General features: G+C 47.7%; 1 protein-coding gene across 1 annotated transcript; it reads right to left on the minus strand.

The window, feature by feature from the left end:
- Nucleotides 1-3,163: 3,163 nt before the first annotated feature.
- On the minus strand, nucleotides 3,164-8,614 carry LOC123120108 (transcription factor VIP1). The gene is made up of 4 exons (XM_044540130.1): nucleotides 7,998-8,614; nucleotides 6,925-7,057; nucleotides 3,866-3,950; nucleotides 3,164-3,669 (listed from the first exon to the last, which is right to left on the minus strand). The coding sequence occupies exons 1-4, from the start codon at nucleotides 8,495-8,497 to the stop codon at nucleotides 3,389-3,391; spliced, it is 999 nt and encodes a 332-aa protein (XP_044396065.1). The 5' UTR covers nucleotides 8,498-8,614; the 3' UTR covers nucleotides 3,164-3,388.
- Between the last annotated feature and the right edge of the window lie 8,581 nt (nucleotides 8,615-17,195).

The raw sequence follows: 17,195 nt of genomic DNA on the forward strand, positions 1-17,195 counted from the left end.
TTGAGTCGCTCGGGCGGCACGTGGAGAAGGCTGAAGGCTTCTACGGAGAGCAAGTTGAGGCCGACACCGCCGTCGATGAGGGTCTTGGTGACGGCCACGTTGTAGATGGTGGGCGTGCAGAGCATTGGGAGCATACCGGAGCCGGGGTGGTCTTCCGAGCCGAAGGTGAGGTCGGCCTCCGGCGCAGCCCAACCCGGCGCAGCCCCCGGACGCTTGGAGGCTGCCCCAATCTGACGAAAGAAAGGTTTGACGTGGCGATCTGAAGGCGGTGCTTGAGAGCCACCCAGCAGTGCCGCGACTGCGTGGTGCGCCGGCATCGCGTAGCGCGAGGTGAAGAGGTTACGGAGTTCCCCCCAGGATGCCACCATGGATCCCGGGAGGTTGAGCAGCCAGGCGCGCGGCTCGCCGGCGAGGGCCATGGGGAACCAGTTGGCTATGATCTTGTCGTCGCCTCCGGCCTCGAGGACGGACTCCTCGTACGCCTGCAGGAACGGCGTCGGGTCCGCCACGCCGTCGTAACGCGGCGGCATCTCCGGCTTGAACTTGGTTGGCCACTGCACTCGCCGCAAGGTGGGGGCCAGGGCTCGGTACCCAGACTCCCCGCTGCTGGTGTCGGCCGCAGAGGTGGGTGGCAGGGCACCTGCCATCGGAGCGTAGTGCGGCAGTGCGGGGGCGCAGGTTGGTGGAGAGGAGCTCCGGCGCACCCCTACCTGGCGCGCCAAATGTCGGATGTGGGGTTCCGGCAAACCCTTAAGGTTCGAACACTGGGGTGCGCGCGAAGTCTTTCCCTCCTACCGATCTACGCCCTAGCTTGCTAAGATCTCGCGGACGAACTCGAAGAACTCGCAACACAGAAAGACACGAGGTTTATACTGGTTCGGTGCACCGTTGTGGTGTAATACCCTACTCCAGTGTGGTGGTGGTGGATTGCCTCTTGGGCTGATGATGAACAGTACAAGGAAGAACAGCCTCCTGAGGTTGAGGTGTTCTTGTGCCTAGCTAACTTGTGTGGGTGAGAGCTGGTGAATTGCTCGATGCCCCTACCGTGGTGGCTAGCTCTACTTATATAGGCCCTGGTCCTCTTCCCAAATATTGAGCGGGAAGGGAGCCAACAACAGCGGGCAAACTTGAAGGGGGACAGCTAGTACAAGCTATCCTAACAAAAGCAGTCTTCGCCTGCGAAAAGCTCTGGTGGTGACGCCGTCCTGGGCTCCACGATGACCTCCGTCTTGCCGTCCTCCCGGTCTTGGTCTTGTTGCACCAATATAGCAACCTTTGCCTGATGCCTCGGTAATCCTCGCCTGCGCTGGCCTCCTTAGCACCAAAGAGGAAATAAGGACGCTGCGCGCGCTGGCGCCCGCCTGGTGCCGTGCGTCACGGCTCGCGTCACGAGAGCCTCGTGAGGTTTTGCCCCGCCTTGATATCTCCGCTCCTCCTGAGCCTGCCTGGCTAGGCCACTCCAGAGGAGGTCTTGTGTCGTCCGCCTCACGAGGCTTGGACCCTCGCGAGGGTTTTGGATGCCTTGTTAATGAAGATGGGTCGTACGGCCTGCTTGCTTAGCCACGCCATGGGCCGCAGGCAGGCAAGTCTGGGGACCCCCGTTCCCGGAACGCCGACAGGCGGTGGCAAGAGTAATGGTGGAGGGGAGGTGGATGGCCGCCGCGGCCGGAGTTGCCAGTGGCGCGAGCGGGGGAGGGGAGGGACTCAAGGGGAGGGGCTCCATCAAGGCTATGTCCACCGGCAAGGCACTAGAGCCCGACGGATTCACCTCTGAATTCCTTCACAATGCATTTGGCAAAATTTGGGAAAGGGAATGGGAGTTTAATGTAGGGAGTTGTATTGAGATTAGACATGGGATGAGTCTTTTTATTTCCAATCCCCTGTTGGGGGCATGATGGGAATTATGTGTAAGAGTTTGAGGAGAAACTGTATTCCCGTGTTTGGTTCGTGGGAATTGACAAGAAAATAGACAAGGGAAATTAACATAAGTTATGATAAAGGGTTAAGATTGACTCACTAAAACAATTCTCTTTCAACTCCCACCCCTTCCCTGTTAATAAAACGGTGGGAGTTGGACTATTCACTTATGAACTCTCAATCCCCCTAACCAAACAATAGATTTGAAGTCTCGTACCCCTTCAATTCTCATTCCCTAGCTCTAATTACTCCCGACCAAACACGCTGTCAGGGTTGTTGAGATATTGTCAAGAAGACATCTGCGATACCTTTGGCAAGTTCTACTCCCTCAATACGGTGCTTTCCAGAAGCTTAATGAGGCGTACATCACCCTGCTCCCAAAGCGTGTTGATGACGACTCCCTCTTCGATTTCTGCCCCATCAGCTTCATCCACCTCCCGTTGTCTCCTGATCCCAAGGTCATGGCGATTGTGTGTGCCTCTAGCTAATCGCAGGTCGGGGATGGCAAAACTTGTCTCTTCTTGTCCAACCACTGGATCCATGGCCGTTGCATCGCGGAGCTGACGTTGCTCATCTTCGCCTTGGTCCCCAGGCAACGCCGCAAGCAGAGGACAGTTTGCAAGGGGCTGCACCTGCAGACTACGGTACTGGGCCCAAGACATCCACAACGCTCTTGGGCCCGTGGCCAGGGTCAATCCATGTATATACTTCAACACATCTATCTTTGATGAACCAACCTATGGTTGAATGGTTAGAGGGACTGTGTTATCCTCAGCCCACAGGGTTCAAATCCTGACTCTCGTATTTATTTTTGGATTTATTTCAGGATTTCCGGCGACGCGCATTCTTATTTCAGGGTTCCCGTCGACGACGAGGCGCCTATGATGACTTTGTAAATCTCAAGATGATACGCCGGCTCAGTCTTTGAGAGGTGCTCATAAGAGTAGGGTGTGCGTGTTTGCGTTCATAAGAGTGAGTGTATGCATGTTCATTGTCTAGTCGACATGGAATTTCTTGCAAATAAAGCCAAGTGTTCGGCAGTTCAGATGATGCGCCCGTGCCAGTTCGCTGGAGCAATTAAATGAAAGAAACCTGACCATTGTTCTATAGACTTCAAAAAGAAGTATGAACAAATTACTTTTGAAACAACCCCGAAGAAGTTCTAGAGATGCCAGTAATGAACTACAAGTGCACAACTCAGTATCTAACAAGTGTATCTCATAACAGTTATGACCTGAAAAGCACATTGTAAGTAAGAGTTCCCAGTATCATCAATTGCTCTCCAGAAACAGACAAAGAAGGGAAAGAGGAGATTATGTCATACAAGAGCATGCTTTCTGATTAATGATAGAAATACAAAGAAAGGCTAGCTACCCTACCAATGATTCATATGCATAGATAGTACATTAGCTATCTGTACAATGCTGAGTTGCAGTTGGTGTATGATTTAATAGGAGGGCCCTAGTGTTCCTCAAATGAAATCCATGGAGTCGTCTAGGGACAGACCACTCAGCGACTGGCCACCATTCGATGGGCTCTGGTGATGGTTTGGATGGTGACGCTGAGCTTGGTGCCCACCTAAGTAAGCCATCTGTTGTTGATGCTGCTGCTGCTGCTGTCGCTGGTGTTGCTGAGAGAAATAGGATGGAATCTGCTGGAGTCCGCCGTTGAATTGACTCCCATTCATTTTTGGAGCTTGCCCTGCAGCTATCTTAAGCCGCTGGACTTCTTCTCGCAGAGCGTCATTTAGAGCTGCATTTGGTACGGAATGGAGCATTTTATTATGTTCATCCCTGAGCTAGAAAAACACAAATACTGAATTTCGCTTTACTAAATAACCAGCCAACATGTCAACAGATTCAGAGATCAGTAGCAGGCAAACTTCATAGAATTTAAATAATGGCTACCGAAAGAACTGAAGAAGTTCTAGCGGAAGATCAGAACATACCATCCCGTAGTTTAGCTTGCTCCTCCATGGACTGCAACCGAAGTTTGAGTTCTCTATTCTCGGTAGTTAAACCAGAAGTATCCCTCTGTGTTTCAAGTAATAGCAATAGATTATATATGAGAATAAGCTATATATGAAAAAAAAAGTTATACCACCAATATTAAAGATCATATCCACACGAAAAAGCAAGAGGATTAAAACTCTACTAGCAATTACGATCGAATATTCTCAGTGGCATACAGAAAGGGGGGTTTGTGCTAGCATGGTCCAAAAAAATTGAACATCCATGCAAAACTGCAAACTCTACTTACATGGAAACTTGACTAAATTTAGTAACACTGACTCAGCAAACATATACTATAATCATCTTTACTTCCGAGGTAATAGTTAACAGAGGTCTTATCAATAATTGTAGATGCCTATGCAAAGCCCCAAAGGCACGTGAATAGTATGTAACCAGAAACATAAGGGTTGTGTTTGGTTTGTACCCAAAGGAACACCGCCAAATGTTTGGTAGTGCTCAAAACTTTGGCCTTTGTTTGATGGTTGCTATTTTTTGGCATGTCCGTGGCCCTTTGTTCAATGGAGAGAATGAGAGCTCTACCATTGAGATGGACGACTCCTTTGATGATACCCTCAGGTGTTTTGTGCGACGAATCCAGGAGTCTAAGGTCAAGAACGCTTTAAAAAGGATGAAAGGAGGCAAGGCGACGAGCCCTGGTTGTATCCCCATTGAGGTGTGGAGAGGCCTAGGAGACATAGCAATAGCGATAGTATGGCTAACTAAATTTTTCAACCTCATTTTTCGGGCGAACAAGATGCCAGAAGAATGGACGCGGAGTATATTAGTACCAATCTTCAAGAACAAGGGGGGTGTTCAAAGTTGTACTCCCTCCGTCTAGGTGTATAAGTCACCTTACGAAAATCAAATAATCCAAAAACACTTAGGCGCGGTGCATTAACTCCCACCTCGTTTCTTGTTTCTTGACATATCAACCAATAAGAGATGTGGGACGTGCATGCTTTCAATGACTTGAGACTACCAAACACGACATGCAGTGGTTAGTTCATTGCATGCAATGCTATTAATTAGCAAATAAACATTAAATTCTCTCGTTTTCCCCTCTGCCTTGGTCGCGGTGCACAACCTAAGATGACTTATGCACCTAGACGGAGGGAGTACTAATTACTGTGGAATGTCATGTGGTGGGCCTTGGAGAAACACAAGTCCCAACAAAGTACATTACCCTCATCAAGGACATGTACGATAATGTTGGGACAAGTGATGACGAGACTTATGACTTTCCGATTAAAATGGACTGTACCAAGGGTCAGCTTTGAGCCCTTATCTTTTTGCTTTGGTGATGGATGAGGTCACAAGGGATATACAAGGAGATATCCCATGGTGCTCTTTGCAGATACTGTGGTGCTAGTAAATGATAGTCGGACGGGGGTTAATAGAAAGTTAGAGCTTTGGAGACAAAATTTGAAATCGAAAGGTTTTAGGCTTAGTAGAACTAAAACTAAGTACATGAGGTGTCGCTCCGGTACTACTAGGCACAAGGAGAAAGGAGGTTAGCCTTGATGGGCAGGTGGTACTTCAGAAGGACACCTTTCAATATTTGGGATCAATGTTAAAGAAGGATGGTGATATCAATGAAGATGTGACCCATCAAATCAAAGTCAGATGGATAAAGTGGAGCCAAGCTTCTGGCGTTCTCTGTGACAAGAGAGTGCCACAAAAGCTAAAAGGTACTCCCTCCGTCCCATAATGTAAAGACATTTTTGCAAACTATGTTAGCTTACAAAAACATCTTATATTATGGGGCGGAGGGAGTAGGTTCTATAGGATTGCGATTCTACCAGCAATGTTGTATGGCGCTAAGTGTTGGCCGACTAAAAGACAACATGTTCAACAGTTACATGTAGCGGAAATGTGCATGTTGAGATGGATGTGTGGCCACGCAAAAAAGGATCTGGTCCGGAATGAGGATATACGTAGAGTTGGGGTAGCACTGATTGAAGAGAAGCTTGTCCAACATCGTCTGAGATGGTTTGGGCATATACAGCGCAGGCCTCCAGAAATTCCAGTGCATAGCGGACGGTTAAAGTGTGTTGAAATGTCAAGAGAAGTCGGGGTAGACCAAAGCTGACATGGGAGGAGTCCGTAAAGAATGATCTGAAGGACTGGAATATCACCAAACTAGCCATGCATAGGAGTGTGCGGAAGTTAGCTATCCACGTGCCAGAACCATGAGTTGGTTTTGGGATCTTATGGGTTAGCCTACCGACTTGTTTAGGACTAAAGGTTTTATTGTTGTCGTCTGTAGCCCTCCCTCCCTCCCTCACACACACTGACACACACGAAGAGATACATCGCTAGACCTATTTGTCGTAACTTTTCATGCTTTACTACTTACTCTAATTACCATAATGCTTGTCCATTCATCAACAAAACTTTGGCTCTTCTCTGTTTAAAATGAACAATGTATACACGCACCATGGACTAATGTGAAGGGCAATCCAGTTCATATATGTGTTCTGTCCTACTGACTTATATACCTACAGTAAACTGTTCTCAATGTATATCACAATTCTAGCAAAATGTAAATGCTGATGATAAAGCTAGTCCGTGACAAAAATTTAATAAGAAATGTAAATTCTTCACACTGTCACACAATTCAAAAGCTGAACAGTACTATGTGTGTCATTTCCACACTACTCCCAAAACAAAACACAGTTACATATCAACATAAATTAGTTCGTTTCAAGCCTCGGAGCTATCAACAACTTCAGTTGCAGATGACCCAACTAAGCATCTTCAAATTCAATGTAAAGGATTGAATGCAACAACATGCTATAAAGTATATACAGCAAACATACAATCAGCTATCTACTTCAACACAGAACAGAACAAATTATGAGTTAAACTTTGGTTTTTGTATAGGTTACTCTATTAGGATCATGCTACATGTCAAACATCACAATTGACCAATGAACATAGTGGATTACATTAAAAAAAAACTCATCTCACACCCCTTAATAAAATAATCCCATACCTGGAGAAGTGTAAGCTGTGCTGATAGCGTAGTGGCCTCGGTCTGCAGTGTCTGGACCTTCCTCTCTAGCTCACCGGTATACTTGATCTTCCTCTCCTTCGACCTCGCTGCCGACTGCCGGTTTGCCAAAATCCTACATGCACACATACAATTATCCTAAATTAGTACAACCCAAACACACCTAGGAGACAAACCCTAAACCTTGCAACTATCATCCAGATATCTGAGATCTCAAAACTGACAATTATCCTAAATTCGTACAACCCAAACACAACTAGGAGACAAACCCTAGACCTTGCAACTATCATCCAGATATCCAGGATCTCAGAACTGATAGCACACTTTCAGTAGCAGAAATTACTACAAACATTAACATACATGGTCCATTAATAAAAATATAAAATCTTAACGATCTGACGTCAGCTCAGAGGGTTTTTTTTAATGAACGCGCTGTGACACATTCAATTCCTGTGTACAAATCTCAAAGCAAGACATGTGGCAATCACTTTTCACTCTCACGCATCCCTCTGAGCAAACTACGGTATGACGGCACTAAACGGTTCGCTCAGGATGGCAATCTGAGCAAACACATCCGGAATGGCAAATTCTATTTTTTAGAGCATGGGAATTTTCACCATTTCCGTTTGATGTAGCATGGCAATATTCGTCTGCCAGCATGGCAAATCTTGAACTAAGTTGGGAATTTTCGTTGCGTAATGGCAAATCCCTAAAACCGCATGGCAATTACTCTCTTGCAGCATGGCAAATTAATCTTTCTGCTAGCATTGCAATTTTTTTTCTTTACAACATGGCAAATCTTTATACAATAGCATGGCAATATATCTGTTTTACCGGCAATCCTCTTTCGCTGGGAGTGATTTTTTTTAGGAAACGCATTCAGGTTGCAGCATTCGCTCGGATGACCTAACGATAGTTCACTCAGGGGACCTCCGTGAGGGACCGTCAGCAGGTCAAAAACATATATACATGGTTCACATGACAAATTGCATCAGTAGATGAGATGACACCACCTTCCGGATCGAGAAAGAACAGCTGAAGATTTATTTCCTCACCTCTTTGCGCGTTTGGGGTCAAGGAGAGCTAGCTCGGCGATCCTCTCGGCCGGCATGGCCTTCTTGGCGTAGTCCAGCCCGCCCGACAGCGCCGACTCGCCTTCGAACGGCGAGTTCACCCCATCCATGGACCCGCTCCTCTTATGGCCACCACAACCCCCGCCTCCTCCCCCCTGCAAGGCGAGGCCCTCGAAGAAGGCGGCGTCAAGGGAGAGGCTCCTGTTGTGGGTCCCGCCCGGTGGACGGGGAGCCGGTGTCTGGGACGAGCTGGCCGCCATCGGCGGGGGAGGAGGCGGGGTCGGGTCGGAGACCGCCGGGGAGTCGTCGGAGAGGGATGGGAAGTCGAGGTCGGAGAAGGAGAAGTCTCCATCGGGGTCGAGGAAGAGGTCGGTGTCGGGGAAGCGCAGAAACGTCTCCGAATGGGCCCGCCGGTGGTGCCCTCGCACACCAGCGCCGCCGGAGGACGGCACCGGAGTGGGCAGCTGGAAGCGCGGGTCCATGGCGGCCAACGGGAGGTCTACGCCGGCGGCGGCGGCAGCACGTGGAGTCGAGCTGGGAGGCGTTGCGCTGTGTGTGTGTGTGTGTATGTTTGAGCTCGGGGGATCGAGTTGGTGGGATACGTGTGAGGAGAAAATGGGGGCAGGCTGCGTGGGTGGTGCCGCGCTCCCCCGCGTGGTCCCGGTGCACCGAGTTCGCGCAGCCTGAACAAATCGCGAGGCTCGATGGACGGTCAAAGTTGTCTGTGGCTGGTGAGGAGAGTCCAGGGAGCTCTAGAGAATCTCCGTCAGGAGCACAAGTGTGGACGCGAGGTGGAAGAGGGTGTCCTGGTGGACCTGGCGTACGGTGCGGCCACCGGGAAGTACAAATCGCTAGGAGCACATCTGACGTTCCTCTTATGCCGCCGTCCGTGGACTCGGTGCAGCCAGAGTCAAGTACCAAGGGCACGGATGTAACTTTGTGCTGGTGGAAGGAATGCCGCGTTGGTCCTATGAGCGAGCGGCGTGCGGCAGCTGGTGCGGACCCGGCAATACTCTCTGCCAGTGAACTTCTCTCTCCGATGGAGCATGGGTGTGAAAGCATCTCCAGCCGATCGGCCTTCAGAGGTTTGAAATAGCGCCGCTCTGAGACGCCGTGGGTGAAAAAAGGCAATGGGGTTGATCGGGTTCCCGGCCGTCGTCCCAGGTCGCCCATGCGCCTTTTTTTTAAGGATTTTAAAAAACATACTCGGCCAAAATTCGGCGAAACACGATATAGATTCGGTGAAATTTAGGCGTTCCATCGTTTTTTACATATTGGAAACATAATCTAAAAAAAGGATAACTACTACTACGTCGCGCCGCCGCCGCTCGCACTCGTAGCTTCGCCTACAGGCCGAAGAGCTTGCTGAAGGCGCTGTAGTCGTCGTCCTCCTCCTTCTCCTTCTTCACGCCGCCACCGCCCCTGCTGAACCCATCCCCGGGGTCGCCCTGGCGGACTGGTTTGGCTGGCGGCGGCGCCTCGTCGTCGCTGTCCTCGAGGACGATGACGCCGCCCTCGTCGCGGCCGCGGCACCAAGCAGCGATCTCCTCTAGGGCGCCGCGTCGGGGTTCCATCTCCAGCCGGGCCCAGTCCTCACGCGCCCACTTCATGGCAGCCTCGTCGGCGGCGGCCATGTCCTCTTGCTCGTTCTTCACGGCGACAAGGCCCGGCTCCTTCTTCGGCTTGACGAGGCGGGAGGAAGGAGCAGAGGAGGCACGGCCACCCTCGTTGATGACGAGGGCGTCGCCGCGGGTGCGCCGGCCGAGCGGCGTCTCCACGGGCTCGGCCTTGACGTTGGCGAGCGCCAGCTACCCAGAGGAGCGGGAGGAGGAGGAGGTCCCGCCCACCATTCGCATCGGCAGCCAAGGGCCGCCACTGCGGCGGGGGACAGGGGCCAGGGCCACCGGGTACTCGAGCGGCGGCTCGTTGCCGGCCTCGAGGTGCTCTAGGAAGAAGTGGAGCCTGCGCCCGGGCACGCCCCACCACAGACAGCGGTCGTCGGGGTTGTGGCGTCCTCTAATACGTCTCCAACGTATCTATAATTTATGAAGTATTCATGTTGTTATTTTATCATTCTTGGATGTTTTACAATCATTTTATAGCAACTTTATGTCATTTTTTGGGACTAACCTATTGACCCAGTGCCAAGTGTCAGTTGTTGTTTTTGCTTGTTTTTTACATCACGGGAAATCAATATTAAACGGAGTCCAAACACCGCAAATTTTTTTGTGGATTTTTTAGGGCCAGAAGACTCCCGATGGGCCAGAGCAGCACTTGGGGGGTGCCCCGAGGGGGGCACAACCTACCAGGGCGCGCCAGGCCCCCCGGGCGCGCCCAGGTGGGTTGTGCCCACCTTGGTGGCCTCCCGCACCCCCTCTTTACACTATAAATTCTCAAATATTCCAAAACCCTTCGGGGTTAACCTAGATCAGAAGTCCTGCCGCCGTAGGGCTCCGTAGCCACCGAAAACTAATCTAGACCCATTCCGGCACCCTACCAGAGGGGGGAATCATCTCCGGTGGCCATTTTCATCATCCCGGCGGCCACCACGATGAGGAGGGAGTAGTCCACCCTCGGGGCTGAGGGTTTGTACCAGTAGCTATGTGTTTAATCTCTCTCTCTCTCTCTCTCTCTCGTGATCTATATCATGGCCTTTGTTAATATAGATGGATCATATGATGTTTCTTCCCTCTATACTCTTGTGGTTATGAATTGAATCTCTACCCTTTGAAGTTTTTTCATGTCAGATTGAATGTTTAGATTTGGAAACACATGATGTATGTCTTGTGGTATGAATACTTGAGGTGATAATGGGGTATCATATTGATTCACTTGATATACGTAATGGCAATCAACTTGTAGATTCCCGCGATGATATTGGGGTAATCTATGTATAGGGGTTGATGCACGTTTTTATCATCTTTTCTCCGATAGAAACCTTGGGGTCTCCTTGTAGTTCTTTGTGTGGATTGAGTATTATGAATATGAATTTGCTTTGGTGTTATTTTAGTACGAACTCTTGATTAGATCGATCGGAAAGAATAGCTTGCGCTATTTTAGTACGAACTCTAGGATAGATTGATCGGAGAGAATAACTTTGAGGTGGTTCCGTACCCTACAAACAAATTCTATCTTTTGTTCTCCACTAATAGGAACTCGGGAGTGATTCTTTATTGCACTTTGAGGGATAATCATATGATCCAACTGTGTTAGCATTGTTGAGAGGTTGCACTAGTGAAAGTACGGACCCTAGGCCTTGTTTTCAAGCATTGCAATACCGTTTTTGTGCCCGTTTACTATTTTCTACCTTCCTATTTTTATTTATTCATATTGTAAAAATATATTTCTACCATCCATATTACACTTTTATCACCATCTCTTCGCCGAACTAGTGCACCTATACAATTTGCCATTGTATTGGGTGTGTTGGGGACACAAGAGATTTCTTGTATTTGGTTGCAAGGTCGTTTGAGAGAGACCATCTTCATCCTACACCTCTCACGGATTGTTAAACCTTAGGTCATCCACTTGAGGGGAAATTGCTACTGTCCTACAAAACTCTACGCTTGGAGGTCCAACACGTGTCTACAAGAATAAAGTTGCGTAGTAGACATCAAGCTCTTTTCTGGCGTCGTTGCCGGGGAGGTGAGTGCTTGAAGGTATATCTTTAGATCTTGTAATTGAATCTTTTAGTTTCTTGTTTTATCACTAGTTTGGTTTATAAAAAGAAAACTACAAAAAAATGGAATTTAGGTTGCATCCTATTATTGACCATCTTTATAATATCTTTCTTGAAAATGATGGTTCGGAAAATTGTGATCAATTGTTAGAAGAAGAAGTCAATAAAATGCTTGGCACAAAATATTTGAATGATGAGCATGATTGAAATGTTGTTAGTGTGAATTCTTTGAATATCCAAAATGCTAATGATGATTGCACAAGTCATGAAAAAATGTTTCTTATAAGCATGTCACTTTTTGCGGAATGAATTGGGAGTGCCTTTGCACACCAAAAAGGGAAGATAGATTTTGTAAGAAGCATAAATATTTAGAACGAAAAAGTTACAAGAGAGGCTAGATGATTGTGCTGAAAGATGTAATTTTTTTTGCCATCCTTGTGAACTTTGCAATGAACGTGGTCCTTTAAATCTCCAATGCAAATTATTTCATGATCAAATCGTGTCCAAAAATTGTGATAACTTGATTACCCTTTGTAAGTGCATCTAGTGCCACCCCTAGTTGGTTTTGGAGTATTGGCGACAAACCTGGTTGAGGGACTAATGTGTTTGTGAGAATTGCAGGATAACACAGGTAGTAGTCCCTCATTGATTCAGTTTACCTACCGGAGATTACCCCTAAAAATGTACGAAGACATTGAAGGCAATGGTGGTATGTGAAGATATTCACATTGAAGACTATGACAAGAGAAGACATTGCGTGAAGACTATGGAGCGCGAAGACTTAGTTGTTTCATTGTTTCCTTTTCTTCTTTGTTGAGTCATAGGAACCACCGTACTGTTAAGTGGGGTCCCAGTGAACAAAGTCAGAGTGACTGAAGTGATGCTCAACCAAATCCTATGTCTTCGAGTGAAGACAATGAGTCAGCTTTACTTGTAGCCCAAGTCAAGCTGCCGCGTGTGTTTGAAATCTGACCGTTGGAACACATGTCAGTTCCTTAGTGACCCAGGGTCATTTCGGACAAATCAGGTCGGGTTGCCTAGTGGCTATAAATAGCCCACCCCCTACACCATAAATTGGTGGCTGCTCAGAGTTAGTGCACGGCTTTTGTCGTTTGAGAGCAACCCACCTCCGAAGCTTTTGAGAGAGAGAAATCCTTGCGAGGACAAAGCCCAAACACCCAGAGCCAAAGAGTGTTAGGCATCACTGAAGTCCTTCTGTCCGCGTGACCTGAAGACTTGTTACACTTGAGGACTATGAATCCTCCAGCCGGTTAGGCGTCGCGTTCTGAGCATCCAAGAGTCATTTTGGATCGCCGGTGAACGAAGTCTGTGAAGGTTTGGAAGTATACCTTGAAGACTTACCAGAGTGATTGGGCGAGGACTGGGTGTCCTTAGCTCAAGGGGAATAAGGTGAAGACACGGTCTTCTGAGTTAAATCTCAGCCTCCCTAACCAGACGTATGGTTGTCACGGCAACTGGAACTGGTCCAACAAATCCTTGTCTTCATCAAGTGACTGGTTCTATCTTCTCCCTCTCTTTATTTATAGTTTGTCTTCATGAAGTCATTGTCTGCCTGTGTTACCTGTTTGACTTCACTGTGTGGCTTCTATTTTTGTTTGGCTTCATACTATCTTCCATCCTGATCATTACTACCTAGCTGCTATTAGTCTTCATGCTTTCACTTCTTTGAATACTTGACTATGGCTTGCTTAGTGTAGTCTACCTTCTGCTGCATGTCAATAGGTTCATTTCTATTGTTTGTCTTCGAAACTCCCATGTTTTGAAGACGTTCATAAAAATCGCCTATTCACCCCCCCTCTAGTCGGTAACTAGCACTTTCAATTGGTATCAGAGCAAGGCACTCCCTTGTTCTGTGTGATTCGGTTTAACCACCTGGAGTTTAGCTATGTCGACTGCAGGGATAATAAAAGTCTCCGTTGTGTGCCCCGTCTTCGATGGAACTGAATATCCCTACTGGAAGAATAAGATGCGCATGCATCTTAAAGCCATTGATGTCGACCTCTGGTATGTCGTCAAGAATGGTGTTCCCAAGACTGGTGAAGGTGTCACCCCTGCTGATGTCAAGAAGTTCATTCAACTGGATTCTACTGCCAAGAACATCATATGTGGTCATCTGACTAAAGGACGGTATGGCCGTGTGAGTGCTCTGGAAACGTCGAAGCTAGTCTGGGACTGGCTCTCCCAGGTCAATGAAGGCGTTGAAGGAAATATGCCCTAGAGGCAATAATAAAGTTATTATTTATTTCCTTATATCATAATAAATGTTTATTATTCATGCTAGAATTGTATTAACCGGAAACATAATACATGTGTGAATACATAGACAAACATAGTGTCACTAGTATGCCTCTACTTGACTAGCTCGTTGATCAAAGATGGTTATGTTTCCTAGACACAGACATGAGTTGTCATTTAATTAACGGGATCACATCATTAGGAGAATGATGTGATTGACTTGACCCATTCCGTTAGCTTAGCACTCGATCGTTTAGTATGTTGCTATTGCTTTCTTCATGACTTATACATGTTCCTATGACTATGAGATTATGCAACTCCCGTTTACCGGAGGAACACTTTGTGTGCTACCAAACGTCACAACATAATTGGGTGATTATAAAGGTACTCTACAGGTGTCTCCGAAGGTACTTGTTGGGTTGGCGTATTTCGATTAGGATTTGTCACTCCGATTGTCGGAGAGGTATCTCTGGGCCCTCTCGGTAATGCACATCACTTAAGCCTTGCAAGCATTGCAACTAATGAGTTTGTTGCGGGATGATGTATTACGGAATGAGTAAAGAGACTTGCCGGTAACGATATTGAACTAGGTATTGAGATACCGACGATCGAATCTCGGGCAAGTAACATACCGATGACAAAGGGAACAACGTATGTTGTTATGCAGTCTAACCGATAAAGATCTTCGTAGAATATGTGGGAGCCAATATGAGCATCCAGGTTCCGCTATTGGTTATTGACCGGAGACGTGTCTCGGTCATGTCTACATAGTTCTCGAACCCGTAGGGTCCGCACGCTTAAAGTTTGATGACGGTTATATTATGAGTTTATGTGTCTTGATGTACCGAAGGTAGTTCGGAGTCCTGGATGAGATCGGGGACATGACGAGGAGTCTCGAAATGGCCGAGATGTAAAGATCGATATATTGGACGACTATATTCGGACTTCGGAAAGGTTCCGAGTGATTCGGGTATTTATCGGAGTACCGTAGAGTTACGGGAATTCGCCAGGGAGAAGTATTGGACCTTATTGGGCCATACGAGAATAGAGGAGAGAGGCCAAAAGGAAGGAGGCGCGCACCCCCCCTCTGGTCCGAATTGGACAAGGGGTGCAGCCCCCTTTTCCTTCTCCCTCTCCCCCTCTTTCCTTCTCTCCTACTCCAACAAGGAAAGGAGGAGTCCTACTCCCGGTGGGAGTAGGACTCCCCCTTGGCGCGCCCTCCTCCTTGGTCGGCCGCCTCCCCCTTGCTCCTTTATATACGGGGGCAGGGGGGCACCCTAGAGACACAACAATTGATCTCTTGATCTTTTAGCCGTGTGCGGTGCCCCCCTCCACCATAGTCCACCTCGATAATACTGTAGCGGTGCTTAGGCGAAGCCCTGCGTCGGTAGAACATCATCATCGTCACCACGCCGTCGTGCTGATGAAACTCTCCCTCAACACTCGGCTGGATCGCAGTTCGAGGGACGTCATCGGGCTGAACGTGTGCTAAACTCGGAGGTGCCGTGCGTTCGGTACTTGATCGGTCGGATCGTGAAGACGTACGACTACATCAACCGCGTTGTGCTAACGCTTCCGCTTTCGGTCTACGAGGGTACGTGGACAACACTCTACCCTCTCGTTGCTATGCATCACCATGATCTTGCGTGTGCGTAGGAATTTTTTTGAAATTACTACGTTCCCCAACAGGCGTCTCAACCCAGAGAGATCAAAGGATCAGTGTTCTTCGCAACCTCTTCAACCGCTTCAAGAGAAACGACAATGAGAATGTCCAGCTCACGTTTGATCGCCTCACTGACATCACAAATGAGCTTCGTGCTCTCGGCACCACTGAGATCACCAAGCATGAAATCGTCAAGACACTCCTGAGATCACTTGACAACTCGTTCGACACCCTTGCCCTGATGATACAAGAACGCCATGACTTCAAGACACTCGATCTGTCTAACATACTTGAGAGACTCAACACACATGAGTTCCAGATATTTGAGAAAAGAGATATCTATGGTCCCAACTATGGCCAAACTCGCGCTTTGAAGGCAAAAGTTGTTTCCTCATCTGAAGAAGAATCTGACTGCAGTTCTGGTGATCCTGAAGACATTGGAAAGGAGCTTGCTATGCTTGTGAAGAAGTTCCAGAAGTTCACTAAGAAGAAGGGCTTCAGAAAGTCTTCACGATCCAGCTCAAGAAATGATGAAGCTTCCACTCATGAGTACAAGAAGAGAACATGTCACAAGTGCAAGAAACCTGGACACTACATCTCTGAGTGTCCACGGCGGGACAATGAGAACAAGAAGAAGAGAAGAAGAAGAAGAGCAAGGAATATGATTCTGATGACAAGAAGAAGAAGAAATCCTCAAAGTCTTTTTTCCAAGTCTTCGTCCAAGTCTTCATCACACAAGAAGAGCTCATCTGGCAAGGCTCGTGCTTTTGTTGGCAAGGAGATGGATTCAGAGGAGGAGTCTGCTTCTGAGGAGGCGGAGGTGGAGTCTGAGGAGGAGTCTGACCCTGGTGTTGCAAGTCTGGCTCTAGCTACAGCCTACGTTGCCAAGTCCATCTTCAACACTGAAGACAATGGCCCCGTCACCAACGCTGATGCTAATGACAAGGACGACTCTGCTCCTACCTACTCCTTCATGGCACGTGGTGCCAAGGTAAAATCACGCGATGCTTACTTTCAAACATCAAGTGAAGATGACTCTGATTGTGAATCCAAACCCAGCTACAAAACACTTGCTAAAATTGCAACTGAACAACAGAAAGCTATGGAACATACTCAAAAACTGTTAGACAAAAGCGATGACCTGTTGGACGCGGAAATGACCCGATCTCAGTCCTTAATTCAAGACATAAAAAATCTTCATGTTAAGTACCAGTAACTTGAAAGTCGCCATGAAACGCTCTCAACGACTCATGAAAAGCTTTCCTATGATTATCTTCAAAGGAAGCAAGAACTTGAGAAATTGAGAGCGGCTCATGAAGATGTTCAAAAGGAGAATGAGTCACTTCGCGCTCAACAGATCAGTCCCGCTCAGGAAGGATTTGAACCACCATGTCTAAAATGCCTTGAGCGTGATAACGCTACTTCTGTTGCTAAATGTTCTACTGCTGCTACTGTTACAATATCTTCAACTATTGGTGTGGTAACTAACCCCTCTACTGAGAATACCACTACTGTTGCTGATGAAAATGCTAGGTTGAAGACATTGCTTGAAACAGGGATGTACAAAAGTCTCAAAGGGCAT

This window comes from Triticum aestivum, chromosome 5D, assembly GCF_018294505.1.
Source record: "Triticum aestivum cultivar Chinese Spring chromosome 5D, IWGSC CS RefSeq v2.1, whole genome shotgun sequence".
NCBI classification, from domain to species: Eukaryota; Viridiplantae; Streptophyta; class Magnoliopsida; order Poales; family Poaceae; genus Triticum; species Triticum aestivum.